The sequence below is a fragment of the Mesoplodon mirus genome (genome assembly GCF_964341445.2).
Source record: "Mesoplodon mirus genome assembly, chromosome: 13".
NCBI lineage: Eukaryota > Metazoa > Chordata > Mammalia > Artiodactyla > Ziphiidae > Mesoplodon > Mesoplodon mirus.
Genome location: NC_138989.1, coordinates 6,748,227 through 6,767,416, shown reverse-complemented (window position 1 = coordinate 6,767,416; position 19,190 = coordinate 6,748,227). Strand labels below are relative to the sequence as shown.

Genomic DNA, 19,190 nt, shown 5'->3' with positions numbered 1-19,190 from the left:
GGAGATCGAGGGGTCAAAGGTCGGGTTCCGGTCAAACGCCCGAAAAACCGGAAGTCCCGAATGGGTCTAATCCGAGGCCGGGCCTCCAGCCGCGTGACTAAATCTCCCTGGGGCGGAGCTGCAGCACCGGGAGAGGGCGGAGTTTGGGGCCTCCCAATGGCAGCGCGGATGTCCTTAAAGCGCAGCCAATCAACGTGGGAACACGGTAAAATTTAAACCCCCTCCCACGTCCTCCGCTGGGACCTGTCCTGAAAGCGTTTGTATGAAGTGCGGCCGCTTGCCCCGCCCCCGCCGGGGAGGAGGGGAGAAGGGCGGGCTTTCCCTCTCGAGTTCGCCTATCACGGCGGGCAGCCTGGGGAAAGGCGGGCGGCGGCGCCAATCAGGGCAGCGCCGGGGGCCGGCGGAGCAGTTGGCCACAGTTGTAACTTTTTTCGAAAGCTGCGTTTCCCGGGAGATCCTAGGTGGTGACAGAGCGCGGCCATGGCTAGAGGTATTGGCCCGGGTGGCCAGCGCCGGGGCAGCTGGGATAGGGGGTCGCGCTGGAGGCGGGACCGAGGTGGCGGGAGCTGCGGCAGGGAGGTGTTCTCCTGCCGGCTGCTCGCGCGGAGCGCGGGGACAAGCGGGGGTGCGGGGGGGAGGGGCTGCGGAACCTTCCCCACCTGGTCCCCACCCTCGCTTCCGAAGCCCCCAGAAACCCCTCCCACTCCCGTGCTTCGGTTTCCCCTCTTCAAAGTGGGAGCACCTGGTGGCCTGCCTCTCCCGACGCAATGGGGCCATATGTCAAAGCTGTTTGGAAACTAAAGCGCAGGGCACCTCCAGGGAATGGTTGTCATTGATACAAATGGGGGGAGGGCGAGGCTTCGCCTGCTTAAGGGCTCTCTCTTGTTAGGAAAGGAGGTGACCTCGAGGCGAGGGCGCAGATCGGTAACCTACATGGTGGGGAGCGCGTCGGAGTGGACCCCGCGGCAGGCGCCTTCCTTTCCCTCCCCACTCCCTGAGTCAGCTCTGCGCCGCCGGGGCGGGGACGGGCCCCGCTGGCCCACTTTGGGGTGAAACAGGTCCCCTGGCACCTCCCGGGGTGGCCCTTCGCGCCGCAGCTGATCAGTACTCCTGCCCACGGGAGATGGCTTGGGTGGGTTTGTGCAGCCGCGAGGGAGACGATGTCTCTGCCTGAAGTTCTTCGCAGTTAGTTTGCTGTCAGGACAGTAAGACCCACGTTATGCGGCAAAGTGATCAACAACCGCTGGTCATTTCCAGCCGCTGTGTCTCCTTCATGCAAAAACTTGAGCGTGATGGTTCACTTGAATTATTATTTAAAAGAAATAAGTTGAGGTTTTACATTTTCCTCAAAATTCTCAGGGTATTACATATTAGTAGGAATTTGCGTTAGTTAATGCAGTATGCTCACTGCGGCGATCATAATGAATAAAATAAGGATTCATTCAGCACATATTTATTGGGCTTCTTTGTTTTCAGCCCCTGCACCCAGGTGCATCATTTATTCTCCCAGCATCCCTTTACGGTCTTTTGGGACAAGATTTACCTAGATTATGATTAAGAAATGAGGCATAGTGAACTTCATGTTAAAGAGCTTCATAACCCAGTCCACACAGAAAAGTAAGATGCCTTAAATATTTTTCTTCAGAAAAGGGTTAAGCATCTAAAAGTATAGTTAATAATATCTGACTAATTTACCTGACATATCTTAATAAAGCTATGCTTCCCTGATTCATTTTTCCCATCACAGCAAAATCATTTAAACTACCTGTTTTAACAGTAGTGCATTAAAAAAAAAATAGCTTGCTTTAATTAATCTGTGGGGGGAAACAAAGTGAACCACTTTGCCATTGAAATACTTAAATACTTAATATGGGCAAGTAATAATTACCATTGAGGGCCAGGTGCTTTATGTCAGTTAATCTTTACAAACCATTACTTCCATTTTTCAGAGGTGGGAGCTGAAGTCCAAAGTCACTGTCCAGACTCTGGCCATTCTGTGTCTTTGTTTGTTCCACTCTACCTCCCTTATTTAGCCAAAGTGAAGATGAGTGTTCCCAGCTTCTACCATAACAGGTTACAAATCACCTTTGTAATGTACTGGTTAGTGATTCTCAGTGACTCACATGACCACCCCCCCCCAATGAAGGGTCAGTCTTTTTCTTCTAGAAAAGAGGTCTTTGTTCCTAACTTGTAGTTCACGTTGAGAGCCCTGCGGAGTCACATGAACAAAATGTTCAGATACCGGGTAACTCCTCTCTGGTTTTGAAGTTTTACAATCGTGTAAATATTTACAGCCTCAAGGATATTACTTTGGGCAGGATCCGTCCATCTACTTTTCCCCATTTCTACTGCCACTGTCAGATGGCCTCATACTTGGTCTCCCTCTTCCCACTGTGACCATCTCCAATTTATCGTGCCTCAGCAGCTAGAGTGATCCCCAAGAACACAGATATTTATCATGTGACTCTCACCACTCCTTCCACCCCTAACCTCCCCTTTTGTTCTTAGGATCAAATCTACAGTCCTCACCCTGGCCTGTAAGGGGCCTACCCACCCCTCTGGCCTCAATGTGCTCCATCTGTCTGTGTTCATTGTTGCGTCTTTAGCACAGGGCCTGGAACACAGTAGGTAGTCAATAAATGCTTGTTGAATGAATGAATTGGTATTTTAGTGTCCGAGTTTGACGAAAGCAATATACATTTTTTTATGCTGAAGTATCCTCATATCCATCAGTATCTCAGTCATGTGACCCTTAGGCAAGTGATTTATTTTCCCCAAGCCTCGATTTCTACATCTGTGAAATAGAATAGTACCTTCCCATAAATGGTTGGGAAGGTTAAATTAAATAATGCATTATTGTACGGCCTGACACAGTAAACATTCAGTAAGTGCAAGCTATTAGTATCATTGCTGTTGGATTCTATTTCTGTGAGACCCTGGGCAACATTAAGAGTTTTTATTTCTGTGACTGGGTATATGTATTTGTTATGCACATATGAACACCTCATGTACAGACAAAACAAAGTGTTTTGAAACTTTACGGAAGGATTTGAACTAAATTTTCTAGCTACTAGAGCTGCAGAGTTGAGAGAAATGGGTGCTAGACTTGTATTTTAATGTATCCCCTGCATTTTGTGGGCTATGATGGAGAAAGCTATAGCCCTGAGTATGTGTGTGTAGTGGGGGCGAGGGAGTTAAAATAGTATGAGAAATGGACAAGCTGATCTGAGCAGCTGCTTCCTGCCTCCAGACCATGATTCCCATGACAGTTTGGCAACAAACTACAAACCTTCTCTGGCCTGCAGAGGTAACAGACACTGTTTCAGATGGCTCAACCTGGGTGTCAGAGTGTCACTTGAGAATCCTAACTCTGCATAGTCTCTTGGGTATTCAAGTGGGCAGACTACCCTACCCCACTGGAGTCAGTGGTTGGATGGGTATGGCAGGGGTTCCCCAGCCCTGCTCTGAAGGATTCTAAAGCACGAGCTGATTTGGGAGGTGTTGTCCTGAGCACTGTCTTGGCATTTAATCCACTGTCTTATCCCTTCTAAGGGGAGGCAGCTACTTAAAGTGACAGCTATTAGTTTATCTGTGGATGTCAAAGGTGCCCTGGGTACGTTATGGAATTCATAGTTCTTAGTTTTGTTTTTTTTTTTTTTTCTGCGGTACGCAGGCCTCTCACTGCTGTGGCCGCTCCCGTTGCGGAGCACAGGCTCCGGACGCGCAGGCTCAGCGGCCATGGCTCACAGGCCCAGCCGCTCCGCGGCATGTGGGATCCTCCCGGACCGCGGCACAAACCCGTGTCCCCTGCATCGGCAGGCGGACTCTCAACCACTGCGCTACCAGGAAAGCCCCATAGTTCTTAGTTTTTATCCAGGAGGATGCTGAGGCCTAGTCTGGGGAAGGGACTTGGCTATGGTCACAAAGCACCTCTGGGGCAGATGCAGGGAGGGATACCCAATCTTTGCCTCCCAGGCCATAACCCAAGGCTAGATGCCCCAAGGTGTCTTGTTTGCATTATGACTCTGCACAAATACAGGGACTCTTATGGCCATGGGTCTTCAAACCCTAATGGCTACAGCACAGTGGTTCAGGGCAGTAAGGTATACTGGAACCCCTGCCTCCCAGGACATTTCCTCGTGGACAGGAGACTTGGGTGACTTGCTAAACCCTCTGCAACACCATTTGCTCCTCCATGTTTATTTTCTCACCTGTAACCTGGAAGTTAGTGGCCGGGAGTGTAGGCTCTGGTCTGTTGGCCTGGTAATCTATTTCTAGTTCTGAGAACTTGGCCAAGCTCCCCACTTCTCCGAGGTTGTTTTCCATGTCTGTGGAAGAGAAAATAATGGTGTCTACCTTCAAAGGGCTGTTGTGAGGTCTGAATGGCATAAGGTATGCAAGAGAAGCACCCAGCAAACATACCGTTATAATTCCTGGCTCTATTTCCCCAGGGTCCGGACCGGTCAGGTGCAGACCGCCTGGGTTTGACACCTGACCTGATCGCTTTCTAGTTCTGTGGCTTTGGACAAGCCTCTGCACCTCCTTGGAAGCTCAGTATCCTCCTCATAAACGGGTTAGCCACAGGACCTGGCCCCCAGGGGCTTGCCGGGAAGGTTAAATACCCAGGAAAACACTCCTTGAGCACAGGCTCGGGCACACAGGAGGGATCTCGCCTGTCGCGTTCACCGCTGCCGACTGCGCCTGGCACGGACGGGTCTCCCGAAATAGTCGTTGACCAGCGAGAGTAGGAGCCGGGCCGGCCGAGAGCCCGGGCTGTCATTATCATGTTTCCCACCCCTTCCTCCCCGAGTGGCTGAGGACGCGCGAGAGGGGGCGCGCCCGAGTCGGGATTCCTCGCGGCCGCGGGGCCCGCCCTCCTTCGTTCCCTCCCCTTCTCCCTCCCTCGCTCCGGAGGAGCCTCGCAGCGCCGCCCCTGCCAGCCCCTCCCCGGCCGGGAGCGGACGGTGGGTGGCGGCAGCGGCGAGCGGGCGGGCCGCGGAGGACGCGCCGCCAGCGCCTCCCTCCCTGCGTCCTCGGTCCCGGGCCGGCCGGGGCTGCCGCGGCGCGCGGGTGCCGGGCTCTGCCTCGCAGACCATGGGGGAAGGGGGCGCCGTGGGGCGCCGCCGGCCCTTCCCCGGGGCGCCGCGGCGGCGCTGGTGGCGGCGGCAGCAGCAGCAGCAGCGGCAGCGGCAGCGCTGGTGGCCGGGCCGCGGCGGCGGCGGCGGCGAGGGCGAGGGCGCGGGGCGCGCCGCCATGGGCCTGGCCGGGCTGCAGGTGGGTGTGTCGGGCCCGGCCGCGCGGGGGGCGGGCGGCGCGCGGGGCCCGGCCGGGCCGGGCGGCGGGAGGGCGACTCGGGCCCCGGCCCGGCCCCGCCGGCCGGCCCCGTCCTCCCGGCGGCGCGGGCGGCCCACCGCCGCCGGGCCCTCGGAACATGGCTGCGGCGGGAGGCGCCGCCGCGGCGCCCGGCCCGGGCGGCCCCGCTCCCCGCCCCGCCGCGCCCTGAGCGCCCCCTCCCCCGCTTCCCCCGGGTCCCCCTCTCCAGGCAGGAAGATGTCCAAGCCCCGCGCGGTGGAGGCGGCGGCGGCGGCGGCGGCGGTGGCAGCGACGGCCCCGGGCCCGGAGATGGTGGAGCGGAGGGGCCCGGGGAGGCCCCGCACCAACGGGGTAAGCAGGCACCCTCCCCGCACTCGCTCGGCGCGCCCCGAGGGGCCGTGCGGCAGGGCGCCCCTGCCAACCCCGCTCCGAGAGCACGTGGGCGCCCCCGCGGCCCTGGGGCGGGGGTGCGGGCGGGGCGCCCGGCCGGGCAGCTTCCTTTTCTGCTGCCTGCCTGGGAGTGGCGTCCACACCCGATCCGCCATGACCCTGGCAGTGTTTGACCTCGGAAAAGTTTGTGCCTTTATGGCATTTCCATGCCCCGAGACCCAGCCACCCCGGTGGTGGCCGCCTTCCCAGAGTGTGCGGGGCCTGCCCGGGGCCCTCGGGGAGGTCACGGGGTCTCGCTGACTTGGTGTCGAATGGCTCACCAGGCAGAAAGGCTCAGCAGGGTTTCTGGGAAGGCCCTCCTCCCGTCTCTGCTTACTCAGAGGAGAGGCCGCACACCCAGAGACACCAGCAGTGACCTGTCCGCCCCACCGGTCTGCCCACCGCAGTCGAGTAACCGCCCTAAATGCTCCGGCTCTAGGCGTTTTTTCCGTTAGCTCTGCACCCCCCAGTTAGCCCGAGAGAACTACCTCAACCGCAGCCCAGTCCCGCAGTCCTTGGAGGCTGCTGGGCTGCATGATTTGAGAGGGGCCAGGCTTGGGCACACAGAAGGCTCAGGCAGTAATGGCAAGTCCTGCCAGCTGACCTCAGGACTGAGAAGTGGTTGATCAGGTTCCCTGAGGCCCGCTTCTGTGCCAGAGTCCCTGCAGCTCCTGCCAGGGCAGTCGGCTCCTGCACTAGGCCAGCCCTTCCAGTCCCGACCTTGTTTACCCTGGTCCTTCTGACCTCCTTGCTACGGGTAGGTTGCCTCCTTCTTATATAGACCTTTGTGGACGGCTGGTTCTGCTGGCCAGATGTCCCCCTTTAGCGAATGGAATTAGAGACGGACTTGGACCTGGGGGATTCTGAACCTTCCACTTCTCTGCTGGGGCTGGCTTCGCCTAGTAGCCCAGTTTTTGAGACATGTTGTCTATTTTTTGTCTTTTGTATTCTGATTGCCCCCTTGTCTGCCTAAATCTTGTGGGATCTTCTTCTTCAAGCCTCTTTCAGAATATGCATTTGTCGTTTTAGGAGAATGTATTTACCGGGCAATCAAAGATCTATACCTACATGAGCCCGAACAAATGCTCTGGAATGCGTTCCCCCCTTCAGGAAGAGAACTCAGTTGCACATCACGAAGTCAAATGCCAGGGGAAGCCGTTAGCTGGAATCTACAGGAAACGCGACGGTAAGCCTCTGAAACGGCCCTGTTCTGACCACAGCTGGTGGGCTCGCGTCCTGCACAATAATGTGCTAAATTTTTATCCAGCCTTTTCAAGCCAAAGTTCAAAAGGTTTGAACCATGTTTTGTCTTGCTGCTAGGAAACACAGACAAGGGGGAAAGAGCTGCCTGTTCCAGGGCGTGTGCCCTGTTGGTCTGACAGGTTCTCCCTGCTTTCACAAGAGTTAGCGTGTCCTTCAGGCTTGATTATCTTGCCACGTTGCAAAGATACGGCACCTGGCCTGCTGTTAGAGAGGCTCACAGGTGCTAAAAGTACAGAAATTATGAGTCTAGGTTGTTCGGACCAGGCGCTTGCACTCCCGCTGAGTCGTGTGAACCTAAGGAACTGATTTCCTTCCCTTTTATGAGCTGGCCTTGACCTCAGTTCTAAAGTTTCTTCCTACTCAAGTGTTCAGTGCTAGTCTCTGGAGCATCATACTCTGGAATGAGATATGGGGTTAAAATATTGAGCAAGAAAATGAATGGTTATTGAAAATTCTGTCTGGCCCTGCAAAACATGCTGAGACCTCTTACAAATCTTGCTCTAACCCAAATATTCCCTTTTAAAGCTGAGGGTGGGGCGGGGGCGCCGATGCACGTGAGCTTTCCCCAATTCACCGTGCTCCCTTCTGATTAAACCTTGCCTTAGAGAAACAGAACTCTGGCTCTCAGCAGCTCCGTACAAGGAAGCTTTGTACTCGTTAACAGAAAGTGCCGTAAGGGATGGGGTAGCCCAACCTCTGGGCCAGATCTGAGACCCAGGGGCAGGAGCCAGCCCTCTGCCTGATTCCCCCTGGTACCTAGGGTGACGTTATTTCATATGACTTAGGTTCCAATCGTAGCTCTGCCATTTATGAAAGGAAGGGACGTGGGCAGTTTGCTACTCTTTTCTGAGCCTCCTTTCTCTGTGTACAGTGGGAGAGAGAGGAGTCCTACAGGACCATTCTGCTTTTTTTTTTTTTTTGCGGTACACGGGCCTCTCACTGTTGTGGCCTCTCCCGTTGCGGAGCACAGGCTCCGGACACGCAGGCTCAGCAGCCATGGCTCACGGGCCCAGCTGCTCCGCGGCATATGGGATCCTTCCAGACTAGGGTACGAACCCGTGTCCCCTGCATCGGCAGGTGGACTCTCAACCACTGCGCCACCAGGGAAGCCCTACAGGACCATTCTGAAGACGAGTTAAAGGGCAGGTGCAGGTGGGCTTTGTGAGGGAATTCCCTGGTGGCCCAGGAGTTAGGACTCGGCTCTTTCACTCCCCTGGACCCCGGGTTCAGTCCCCGTTCGGGGGAATTAAGATCTCAAAAGCCATGGAGTGCGGCCAAAAAAAGGAGTGGGGGCTGGCTTTGTGAGCGCTCCATACATCAGCCTGTTCTCCATTGGGCCGCAAGCATCACGGCCTGCCCCTCCCCGCGATTCAGCGTAGGCAGCGCTCAGGACAGCACTCACCACGCTGGGTCGGGGAAGGGGCTCTTTTGAGATGGTGCTCAGCCAGTCTCACATCCCTTCTGGAACGGGGCAGGATGTAGGTTGTCCTAAATGGGGACACAGGGCACAAGCTAGCTGATTTGACTCGTAGTGTTACTACGTGGCAACAGTCAGAATTGGGGGCTGGAGGAACACTGGAGGAGACCCCAACGTCCAGGTTCTTGTCCATGATCCTAGACCTTTTTCCTGCCTTGATGCAGACTCAACATGTCAGCTGATGTTCACGAGCACCACCCACTTCTAGGGTCACGCCCGACGCCGTACCTCCACCCAGGAGGGCGCACAAGGAGCAAGGATGGTCTGGATGGGTGCTGATGTATTTATTTTTCTCTTTTGTTTATCGAGATACAATTCTGATATCCTGAAGTTCACTGTTTTAAAGGGTACAACTCAGTGGTTTTTAGCATATTCACAGATATGTGCAACTATCACCTCTGTTAAACTCCAGTACATTTTCATCACCCCAGAAAGAAACCCTGTACCTATTCACAGTCACTCCCCGTTCCTCCCTTCCCCCAGCCCCAGGCAGCCACTAATCTATTTCCTGTCTCTGGATTTGCCTCTTCCGGACATTTCACATAAATGGAATCATCTAATACGCGGCCTTTTGTGTCTGGCCTCTTTTACTTGTTATGATGTTTTCAGGGTTCATCCGTGTTGTAGCCTGTGTCAGTGCTTCGTTCCTTTCTGTGGCTGAATAATATTCCATCCTGCGGATGTACCACATTTTATTTACCCATTCATCATTTGATGGACGTTCAGGTTGTTTCCATTTTTTGGCTATTATTAATAAGCTGCTGCAGACGTCCATATACAGGTTTTTGTGTAGACATCTGCTTTTAATTCTCTTGATAGATTCCTAGAACTAGAATTGCTGGGTCATATGGCAACTCTATGTTTAACATTTTGGAGAACTGCCAAATTCTTTTCCAAAGTGACTGCGCCATCTTACATTCCCACCAGCAATGTATTATTTAATTATCTGTTAAGAGTAAAATCTTTGTTGAAAAAAAATAGTCCCAACACTGGTGCTCCACAACTATTTTTAGTAACAAGTCATTGGCGACGTCCCTCACAACACACTGACTGGTGTCGCAGCACCGAGCTGGGAACCACTGTGAACACTGGGCTTCGACCCTGTTAGAACAGGGAATTAAAAAAAAAAAAAAGAAAACGAGTCTGAAATGAGTCACGCCAGGCAGCTAGCTCTTGGGGAAGAGGTCTTTGCTGGGGAGAGGTTCTGCTTTATTGCCTTACTCCTGTCCACCAACACTGGCCCACCCTTTAGGAATTTAGCTTTTTTCCCTGGGGTCTGCAGCCCATTTCCTGAAAAGCCATTGGTCGAGCCCTCACGCCAGTGTTGCCGGCCGTGGTGCTTCTGCTTCAAGGGCTCTTTCCCTCAAGATGCAGAAGCCCCGATGTGTTGATTAATTTGATGAGAGGGGTCCACTCACAATGCATATGTGGACTCATCGTGGTGTAACACTTCAAATATCTTATAATTGTATTTATCAGTTACACCTCACAAAGCTAGAAAAAGAAAAAAAAGATGCAGGAGACCAAAAGCTGCACCCAGTGTCTGGGTCAAAAAGGAAAGCCAGATGCTTTGCCCAAGATACTGGTTAGTGGACACCAGGCTTAACAGCCCAAGGGCATGGCTGCCCACCACGCCCCACCCCTCTCTTCTCTCCAAGCCCGTCTTAGCATGTGGCTGAAGGCTGGAAAGTGGGAGCCGGTGGGTCCAGAGTCAGCCTGTCTCTCCCCACTCTCTGCCCACAGAGAAAAGAAACTCTGGGAATGCAATACGAAGCTCCATGAAGGCCGAGGAACAGAAAATCAAAGACGCCAGGAGAGGCCCCCTGGCCCCTTTTCCAAACCAAAAATCTGAAGCAACAGAACCTCCCAAAACCCCGACCTCGTCTTGTGATTCTCCTAATGCAGCTGCCGCCAAGCAAGCCCTGAAAAAGCCCGTCAGGGCCAAACAGGCTCCCAGGAAAAAGTAAGTGCCCCCTGGAGGCCACCCCTAACCCAGGGCAGCCTGCCCGGTGCCAGCCGGGGTGAGGCCGCCCACCCTCTCAGCCCCTTGAGCCGTCAAGACTCAGATTCCTGAGTTGCCACCGGGGACACCACTGTTTGTCAGCATCTTGGTCTGTCACGGGTCCAGAGGTCAGGGGCCCGCTCCCCACCAAGGGTAGGCAGCCTGTCTTTGATACTCTCTCTGAGGCCCCCGTGGGCAGGTGAGCCTGAGTGACCCTGGGCCACAGTGGACAGAGGTGTTGAAGTGACATAGTCTCCAAGGAGCCTGCTGCTCAGGGGTTGTGTGCCTCCTGGACGTGAGTATGGTCTCGGTGCTAATACTCGTTTTGTCTTCTTCCTTTCTCACCCCAGAGCTCAAGGAAAAACGCAGCAGAATCGTAAACTCACAGATTTCTACCCTGTTCGAAGGAGCTCCAGGAAGAGCAAAGCTGAGCTGCAGGTAGAGTCATGTGGTTTTGATTCCAGCTCTCGGAAGGGGCAGGGCATCCCAGTGGGCGGTGCTTGCCGTGCACAGCCTGAGCTTGCTTTGTATCATCTTGGGACAAGTCTCTTGGCCTCCATGGCCTCGATATTCTCCTTGGTCTAGTGGGGGTCGTCATAACGCTCTGGGTCACCATGAAGCTTAGTTACGATGCCTCTGTGAAGGAGCCTTGTCACCTGTAGCATGTGGCCTGGAAAGTCAGGACTTACCGCGAAAGTGGCTTTGGCAGGGCCACTGGAGCCTAGGACCATGAAGGCTGCATGCTCTTGGGAGGCTTGTTTTTCTGCTGTCCAGAAGTTTCACGTCTCGAGGTGGTGAAGAGCAGTGGCTTGGGAACCACTTCCTGGTTGTATGACGTCGGGCCAGTTACTTAACCGCTCTGTGCCTCTCTGTCCTGTCTATAAAATGGGATAATAAAGTAGTACCGTGTGCGGTTGTTGGGAGGGCTACGTTCTTAAGTTAATGCACATAGAACACTTAGAACCGTGCCTGGTATGCACTGAGCACCTGTTAACTATTGTCACTGTTCCCCCGTGTTGCCCCTTCCCGGGGCCCCTCTCTGCTCTTTCCCACCCAGCCACTGTCCCTCAGAACGTGCGAAAACCAGGCGGGAAGGCTGACTGGGCTGTGAGGCCCCCGCCTGCCGTGTTTGCAGAGTGCCGAGCTGTGCACAGTCGATCAATATTTGATGCAGTGAGGTGTGGTTATTGCCTTTCTGTTCGGGAAACCCAGGGTGTGGCCGGGCCCTGCAGCCCCCGGCTGCTTCTGTCCACCCTCCCACCCCGGGGGCGGCAGAATAACCTGCAGGCTTGGGAGTAGCGCTCAGGATTGCCCCCCACAAGGGAGGTGGGGGCCCTGGCCTTTCAACCGGCACAGACCCCTTCAGCCTTTTGATGTGAGAGCTGTGGCTGTACAGATGGTGATCTAGCCTCTCTCCGCCCCCCACCTCTGAACTGGCAGGACTTCCTTTAAAAAGGGGGGGAGGTCCATCTTTCCCCCTAGAGAGAAGCTTTGGCATTATTTCCTTAGAAAGGCAGTGTCTTTCAGCCAAGAACAAGCTGTTGCAAGCTGTTTGCCTGCAGCGGGAGGCGGTGTGAGGTCATCGTAGAGACAGCACTGCAGAGGGCGAGGCGGTGCCAGCCCCCAGAACCGGGGACGCCGCCCAGCCCCGCTCAGAGCCGCCGCGCCCACACAGGGAGCCTGGGGCTCCACCAGGCGCCGCTCTGGGCTGTGGGGCGGGGGGGCAGCTGAGTTGGCCTTTTTAATTAAAAACAACAACAACGGGGGCTCTCTGTCGGGGCAGTGGAGGCTGCAGCGGGGTGCGCCGCAGGTCTGCTGGACCCTGCAGCAGGCGGGCAGCGAGCAGCAGGCGGCACAGTAAAGCTCACGCTGTCCCTGGACGCAGAGCCAGTGGCGAGGGAGAGACACGCTGTGCCCGCCGCCGTTTGTGTTGGCCCTGCCGCATGCGCACTGCGGCCAGGTGGTCGCCGGCCAGGACGGCGAGGCAGCTGTTGGCCGGGCTGCTGGGGCTGCGGCTGCCAGGGCGGCGGCGTCTCTTGACCGCAGAGGTGAAGCCCGAGGGCGGGGCAGCTGGGCCTCGTCTCAGGGGTGAGGTCAGGCCTGACCTGCCTGCCTTCCGGGGCCGGCCGAAACCGAGGCCCGGGGCTGGGTGTGGGCAGCGGGGGTGAGACAAAGAGCTCCGCAGGCACCTCGCTGTGGCTGGAGACGGAGCAGGCAGGTCCGGGTTCAGGTCTAGGGTCCAAGGCCAGGGCCAGAGGGTGAAAACTGGGCCTTGGGGAGATGCCCTGAATCCCTCCTTGCTTCTCTGGGGGGCCCCTTCTCTGGTTGGCCTGACTGTGGATGGGGTGACGGCCAGCACTGGGGCAGGGACTGCAGTGCTGACGGTGCCCTGGCTGTCAGCTGCCGCCCAGCCCAGCCCAGCCCAGCGCCGGGCCTGATGTGCAGGGCAGCCTGCTGACTCCGGCTGGGAACGTCTCGAGTCCGTCCCTCCTTCCTGTTCGCCGCCTTCACCCTCGTTCACACCTTGCTCCCTTCCCGCCTGCTCAGGCCCTGGGTCCCCCGTGGGCTGCTGCCAGAATCCTCTTTAGGACGCTCAGAGCCGGTTGCTCACATGCCCCAAACCCCCGAGCCTCCAGAGTGAAACTCAGGGCCGTGCGTTCAGGGCCTCTCCATGGCCCCAGCTCTCATCAGCTTGTCTCCTCTGCCTTGTTCTGTCACGGCAGGAAAGTCCCCCGTCGCCTATCCCAGTTCTCCCACGACTACTCCCATTTATCTCTGCACACTTGTAACTGATGCATCATTTAACAAGGTAGCTGTGTGTGTGCACGTGGGGTGGCGGGGGGGCCGTTGTTGCTTTGAGGGCTCACTGTGTGCCAGGCACTGTTCTAGGCCAGAAGAGTCCGCAGTGAACAGGCGGTGGGCACACGCACCCCGTCTGAAGGGCGCAGCCTCTGAACAGCCCTGGCTGGTGTCGTATGAAGTCAGAGTCCTGATTTTTAGATGTCAGCAATTTCGATATTTTTTAAAAGTCTGCGTGGGCCAAACAGAACATAGCCACAAGCCTGATTCTGCCCTTGGGGCCACCACTGTCTCCCTCTTGGCCTCTTTAAACCCCAGGTGGCGAATGGTCCGCCTCAGATGGGCAGTGAGGAAAGGATGGGGGCTTGGGGGCCTGGGCATCCCTTGGGACCGATGCCCTGGAGGCCAACTGCAAGTGACCTGCGGGCGGCCGGGGCTCCTGGCATGGCCTCGGAGAGAATGCTGATGCACGTCTCATTTTTCCTTTCCTCCCCACCCAGTCTGAAGAAAGGAAAAGAATAGACGAATTGATTGAAAGTGGGAAAGAAGAAGGAATGAAGGTAAGGGGCCGCAGGGCCCGCTGCGTGGAGGTTACGGCTGTGAAGTCGCACCTTCCCTGGCGCAGAGGCTCACGTAGGAGCTGCGCTGCTTTAACCCCCTGATGGTCACTGTGACCAGGCGGGCCGTTACAGGTTGTCGAGGGACCAGATGCTAAAAGTATCGTTAAAGGGAATGCCTCACGAAGGAAACATGAGATGTTACCCTGAGGAAACTTTTTAAAAGTTACAATGAAATAACATGCAACATAAAATTTACCATTGTAACCATTTTCAAGTGTACAGTGAAGTACATCCTACAGTCACAGTTGTGCGATCATCACCTCTGTCTAGTTCCAGATCTCTTTCATCTTCCCAAACGGAAACCCCGTACCCATCTGCACTCGCGTTCCCCGCCCTCAGCCCCTGACAGCTGCCCGTCTGCTTGCTGTCTCTATGGGTTTGCCTATTCTGCACGCTTCATACAAATGGAATCATAGAACGTGTAGCCTGTTTTAACTGGCTTCTTTGATTTAGCATGATGCTTAGGGAAACTTTTAAAAGGACAAACTGATCAAATTTTTCTAGACTGTTTTCCTGGGAAATGGCAATGCCCAGGAGATTTGCTTTTCTCTTCGTATATTTCAGACACCCTGGGTGGATGAGAGGGGAGCAAGTCTCCATAGTGGTGGCCAGATGGCCCTGGACTAGGACCCAGGGGTTGGAAAGCTTCAGTTTCCACCCACCATGGAGGGGGATCTGAATTTTTTTTTTTTTTTTTTTGGCCCACACCGCACGGCTTGCGGGATCTTAGTTCCCTGACCAGGGATCGAACCTGTGCCCCCTGCATTGGAAGCTCGGAGTCCTAATCACTGTACCGCCAGGGAATTCCCTGGGGCAGGGGCCCCCAACCCCTGGGCTGCATGACCAATACTGGTCCCCGGCCTGTTAGAAGCCGGGCCGCACAGCAGGAGGTGAGCAGCAGGCGGGCGAGCGAAGCCGCATCCCCCCCGCCCCATCGCTCGCATCACCTCCTGCACATCCCCACCCCCGTCCATGGAAAAATTCTCTTCCGGGAAACTGGTCCCCGGTGCCAAAAAGGATGGGGACCGCTGCCCTAGGGGGATCTGAATTTAAGTCTGGACCCCTCAAGCAATCACCCTCCATCTCCATTTAAAATGGAGTGAGGAGAAACCCAGGAGGGTTAATTATGGGATAAAGGAGAGACTCAGAACACTGGGTCCTACTGCTCCCCCGAAGAGGCCAGGACGTGGACTTGAGTCCACGTGTAGGAAGCTACACTGCTTCCTAGCTTTGTGGCCGTGGACACGACGCTGCCTCTCTAACCCCGTTTTCTCACCTGCAAAGTGGGGCAGCACCCACCTAGCAGACCTCTCAGGATCTGGCGTAACAAGGCTCTGCAGATGGGCACAAGGGAACTCTTTGGGGTGATGGATTGTGGTGATAGTTGCACAACTGTATATGTTGACTAATACCCATCACACTGTACATGTGACATGAGTGAACGTTATGGCCTGCCGTAGTCAAGCTGTTCAAAGATCCCGGTGCAAGCCTCCCGCCCCCTGGAAGCCGGCCCTGCACGGTGGCGTTTGTTGCTGTTACGAACCAACCCTCCCTCTTGGCACCACCCAACAGATTGACCTCATTGACGGCAAAGGCAGGGGCGTGATCGCCACCAAGCAGTTCTCCCGGGGCGAGTTTGTGGTGGAATACCACGGGGACCTCATCGAGATCACCGACGCCAAGAAGCGGGAGGCTCTGTACGCGCAAGACCCCTCCACGGGTTGCTACATGTACTATTTTCAGTATCTGAGCAAAACCTACTGGTAAGTCCCCCAGTGCTTCGAGTGGCTCTTCCCCACCCCGGCAGAGGTCCAGCCAGAGGGCCACCGAGGGCATCCTGACTCTCCTGCTCCAGCTTCTTGTTTAGTTCTTGCTACCTTTTTTCAAAGCTGTGATGCAGCTCCCCCACTGCCCCACTTCCCATGTTTAATGTTGGGGATCGGAGCGGTTCTGGATGCCGTCTCGTGGGACAAGACGTAGACCAGTCTCGTGAAAGCCTGCGTAGGGGCTCACCTGGCCTCTCCTCTGGGACCCATGGCCAGAACAGCTCTGGGAATTGCTGACTTCTCTGTCCCCAGTGTGGCAGTGTCACTGATTGCTTTTTCTTTGATAGACTGTACTTTGTAGAGCAGCTTTAGGTTCCCAGCAAAACGGAGTAGAAAGTACAGAGCGTTCCCATGTGCTGGCCGCCTCCACACCCGCCGGCCTCCCCCCACCGTCAACAGAGTGGATTTTTATTCACTTATTTATTATGCAGAACTTCCACAAAGAGCCTTTTGCATTCCTGCCTAGGCCTGCCCCCTGCCTCAGATACCCCACACCGGGCACCTCTCTGGGCTCTTAAAGATTTTTTTTTTTTTTTGAGTTACTTCGCTTTCCCAAAAAACGTGGCCCTAAATAACCGTCCCACCAGAGCTGAGAGCAAGCGTGACTCTGACTGGGTTCAGAACCCTCTTTATCAGTGTAATCCTCTGTCGCCCTCCCTCCCCACCAGCGTGGATGCAACCAGAGAGACAAATCGCCTGGGAAGACTGATCAATCACAGTAAATGTGGGAACTGCCAAACCAAACTGCACGACATCGACGGCGTGCCTCACCTCATCCTCATTGCGTCTCGCGACATCGAGGCTGGGGAGGAGCTCCTGTATGACTATGGGGACCGCAGCCGGGCTTCCATCGAAGCCCACCCCTGGCTGAAGCATTAACCCCACGGCCCCTCCCCTCCCGCCTCCCTTCCTCAATGGACAAAGTGCCCTCAAAGGGAATTGACTTTTTTTTTTTTTTTTTACACATTTAATCTTAGCAGATTACTTCAGATGTTTTTAAAAAAGTATATTAAGATGCCTTTTCACTGTAGTATTTAAATATCTGTTACAGGTTTCCAAGGTGGACTTGAACAGATGGCCTTATATTACCAAAACTTTTATATTCTGGTTGTTTTTGTACCTTTTTTGCATACAAGTTGAACGTTTGTGCTTCCCGTGCATGCAGTCAAAGACTCAGCACAGGTTTTAGAGGAAAGAGTCGAACATGAACTAGGAAGCTGGGCGATGCGCCTGCGTCCACCCGAGGAGCCGGGACTCCCTCCCCTCCTCAGCCCCGACGTCCCAGTGCCAGGCGGGCGCGAGGAAGAGCTGCCTCCCCACGGCCTGGACGGGATGTTCCCAAGCTCTTGTTTTCCTGACATCTCGACAGGCGCACATGGAAGTGTATGAATATTTTTTAAAAAGGTTTCACAGTAAGATAGTCTTCCCCTCTGCTTTCTCGAAAGCTTACTGACCCGGTGGTTCACGGGCCGGGCCTAGATTTACTCTTCCACGGGCTGCCGCTTTTCTGGGCACCTCGAAGCATCAGGGCGGGGAATCAAAGCAGATGTGGGCAGGGACAAGCACTGCTTACCTAGCCCTGCCGGGCAGGGGTTCCCGAAACTGGGTTAATTTCTTTATAGAAATGTGAACACTGAGCTTATTTTAAAAAAAATAATAAAAATCAAAAAACAAGAAAAAAAAGTAACCACAGAAGACAACTTACATGTATATAGGTCTTGAAGTGAGTGACGTGGCTGCGTTTTTGTTTGGGGTTTTTTTTTAGTTTGGCTTTTTTTCTCCCTCTTGGTTTTGTTTCTGTAGAAGAGATTTGAGATGGTACACTATTCTAATCAAAAATAAAGTTTTGTAATGTGACCAGAAATGACTTACCCAATTCCCCACCTCCCCACCCCCGCCCCAACCTGATTGTGCTGGGTGGAAAGTTCCAGACCTGCTGTCAAGGCTTTTTTTTGTCAGGCCCCCTGGTGTCCTTCCTGTGAAGATGCAGCCATGAACCAAAGGGTGAGCCTACAAGCCCCGAAATGCAGGGTCCCCACCCCAGCTGCTGGCGTGCAGGGGAGCAGGCAGGCCCAGCGGCCCAGGGACCACGGCTAAGGGTACAGTTTTCACCTCGAGTTGTGACAGCAGGGAGAGCAGGTAGCTTCCTCCCAAAGGGGAGCTGATGCCCACTTCCTGTTAACCTGTAGTTCAGGGGCCTGGGGCTCTGGAGCCGTGACGTGGGGTCTCCTGGCCCCCTGCTCCCAGGTAAATGTGAATGGAGACAGGTATGAGAGCCTGTCCTCAACTTCAGTGCCCCCTGCCCCGGTCTCACGACGGTGCTACCTAAGAAAGTCTTCCCCCCCACCCCACACTTGCCTGGTCAGTGGTCAGTGAATTGGAGGAGGATCCGATGGGAGTGTGTCAATGTGAGATAAAATGTCTTGGTTGTACCTGTTTGTGGTTTAGCTTTGTATTTAAAAAAAAAAAACTTGAAAATTATGTCATCATAAAAATGAAATGAAAATTAAAATATTTATTGCCAGGCAAGGCTACACGTGTCATTCTGGTTTTTTTGTGGTTTTTTTTTTTGTTTGTTTGCTTTTTACAAGGCAGAGGCAGAAAAAAGGTTGCATTTTTTTGGTTTTGTTTTTTGTTTCGGCCACACTGCATGGCTTGTGGGATCTTAGTTCCCCAACCAGGGATTGAACCCTGGCCCTCAGCAGTGAGAGCTTGGAGTCCTAACCACTGGACTGCCAGGGAATTCCCATTTTATTTTACAAAGGGCCACACACCAGTGTGAAGCAGTTTTGGTGACTGTCCTCCTAGGGGACAGTCTCTTCGTTTTTATCATGTGGGGGGTGGCCAGAGGTTGCTTGTGGAGATTAAAAGTTAAACATGTTGCCCCCTTAGAACAGTGCCTGGCAAGTAGCGTACATTTTAGCTGTTGTAACTGTCGTTGTTTCTAACGCGCTAGACTTGATTCTCAGGTAGCCGTCTCAATGGTGCTGGAAGTCGTCGTGTCCTCCCCGCCCCCCGCCAGCCTAGATCGCCATCCCCACGGCACACACCACCACCCGCCCCTGAGAGGCTTAGTTCCCTCAGCCCCAGGCATTAGAGGCAGGTTGGGACTGTGGGTAGAGTCCTTGGTTTACAGGCAGAAGATACATTCCCAGCGTCTATCAGCTTTAAGCATTTGTCAGCTGTCACCCTGAACAAATCACTTACCTTCTGAAATTTGTCCATCAAGTTCGGAATAGCCTCTGCCCACCTGCCTTGCAGGGGTTTCCACAGGATTCAGTCATCATGTCTACCTCCTCACGTTGGAGGGGAAGTGTGGTCTGGTGGCCAAGTGCTCAGTCCTGGAACAGAACCTCAGGTTCCAGCCACTTAGCAGCTGTGTAACCTTGGGCAGGTTACCTGACCGCCCTGCGTGCCACTTTCCTCCTCAGTGACATGAAGATGATAGTGGTGCTTGTGTC

The 19,190-nt window shown here is 54.7% G+C and overlaps 1 protein-coding gene across 3 annotated transcripts; it reads left to right on the top strand.

Annotated features, from left to right (window-relative positions):
- Nucleotides 1-412: 412 nt before the first annotated feature.
- Nucleotides 413-18,258, top strand: KMT5A (lysine methyltransferase 5A). 3 transcript variants are annotated; one of them, XM_082640337.1, is made up of 8 exons: nt 413-490; nt 5,543-5,664; nt 6,772-6,928; nt 10,226-10,445; nt 10,835-10,922; nt 13,784-13,843; nt 15,476-15,666; nt 16,398-18,258. In XM_082640337.1, exons 1-8 carry the CDS (start codon nt 481-483, stop codon nt 16,606-16,608), a joined length of 1,059 nt encoding a protein of 352 aa, XP_082496463.1. In that variant the 5' UTR covers nt 413-480; the 3' UTR covers nt 16,609-18,258. The 3 variants fall into 3 exon arrangements, with proteins under 3 accessions (XP_082496463.1, XP_082496464.1, XP_082496462.1); XM_082640338.1 differs by lacking the exon at nt 413-490 and adding an exon at nt 4,955-5,274; XM_082640336.1 differs by lacking the exons at nt 413-490; nt 5,543-5,664 and adding an exon at nt 4,988-5,274.
- Nucleotides 18,259-19,190: the final 932 nt, after the last annotated feature.

What these genes read in the sequence shown, in the direction of transcription:
- KMT5A (XM_082640336.1), top strand. Translation starts at nt 5,095, where the DNA reads ATGGGGGAAGGGGGCGCCGTGGGGCGCCGCCGGCCCTTCCCCGGGGCG. An exon ending in AAACAGGCTCCCAGGAAAAA is followed by an intron (nt 10,446 to 10,834) that starts GTAAGTGCCCCC and finishes TTCTCACCCCAG; the next exon opens with AGCTCAAGGAAAAACGCAGC. An exon ending in AGAGCAAAGCTGAGCTGCAG is followed by an intron (nt 10,923 to 13,783) that starts GTAGAGTCATGT and finishes CTCCCCACCCAG; the next exon opens with TCTGAAGAAAGGAAAAGAAT.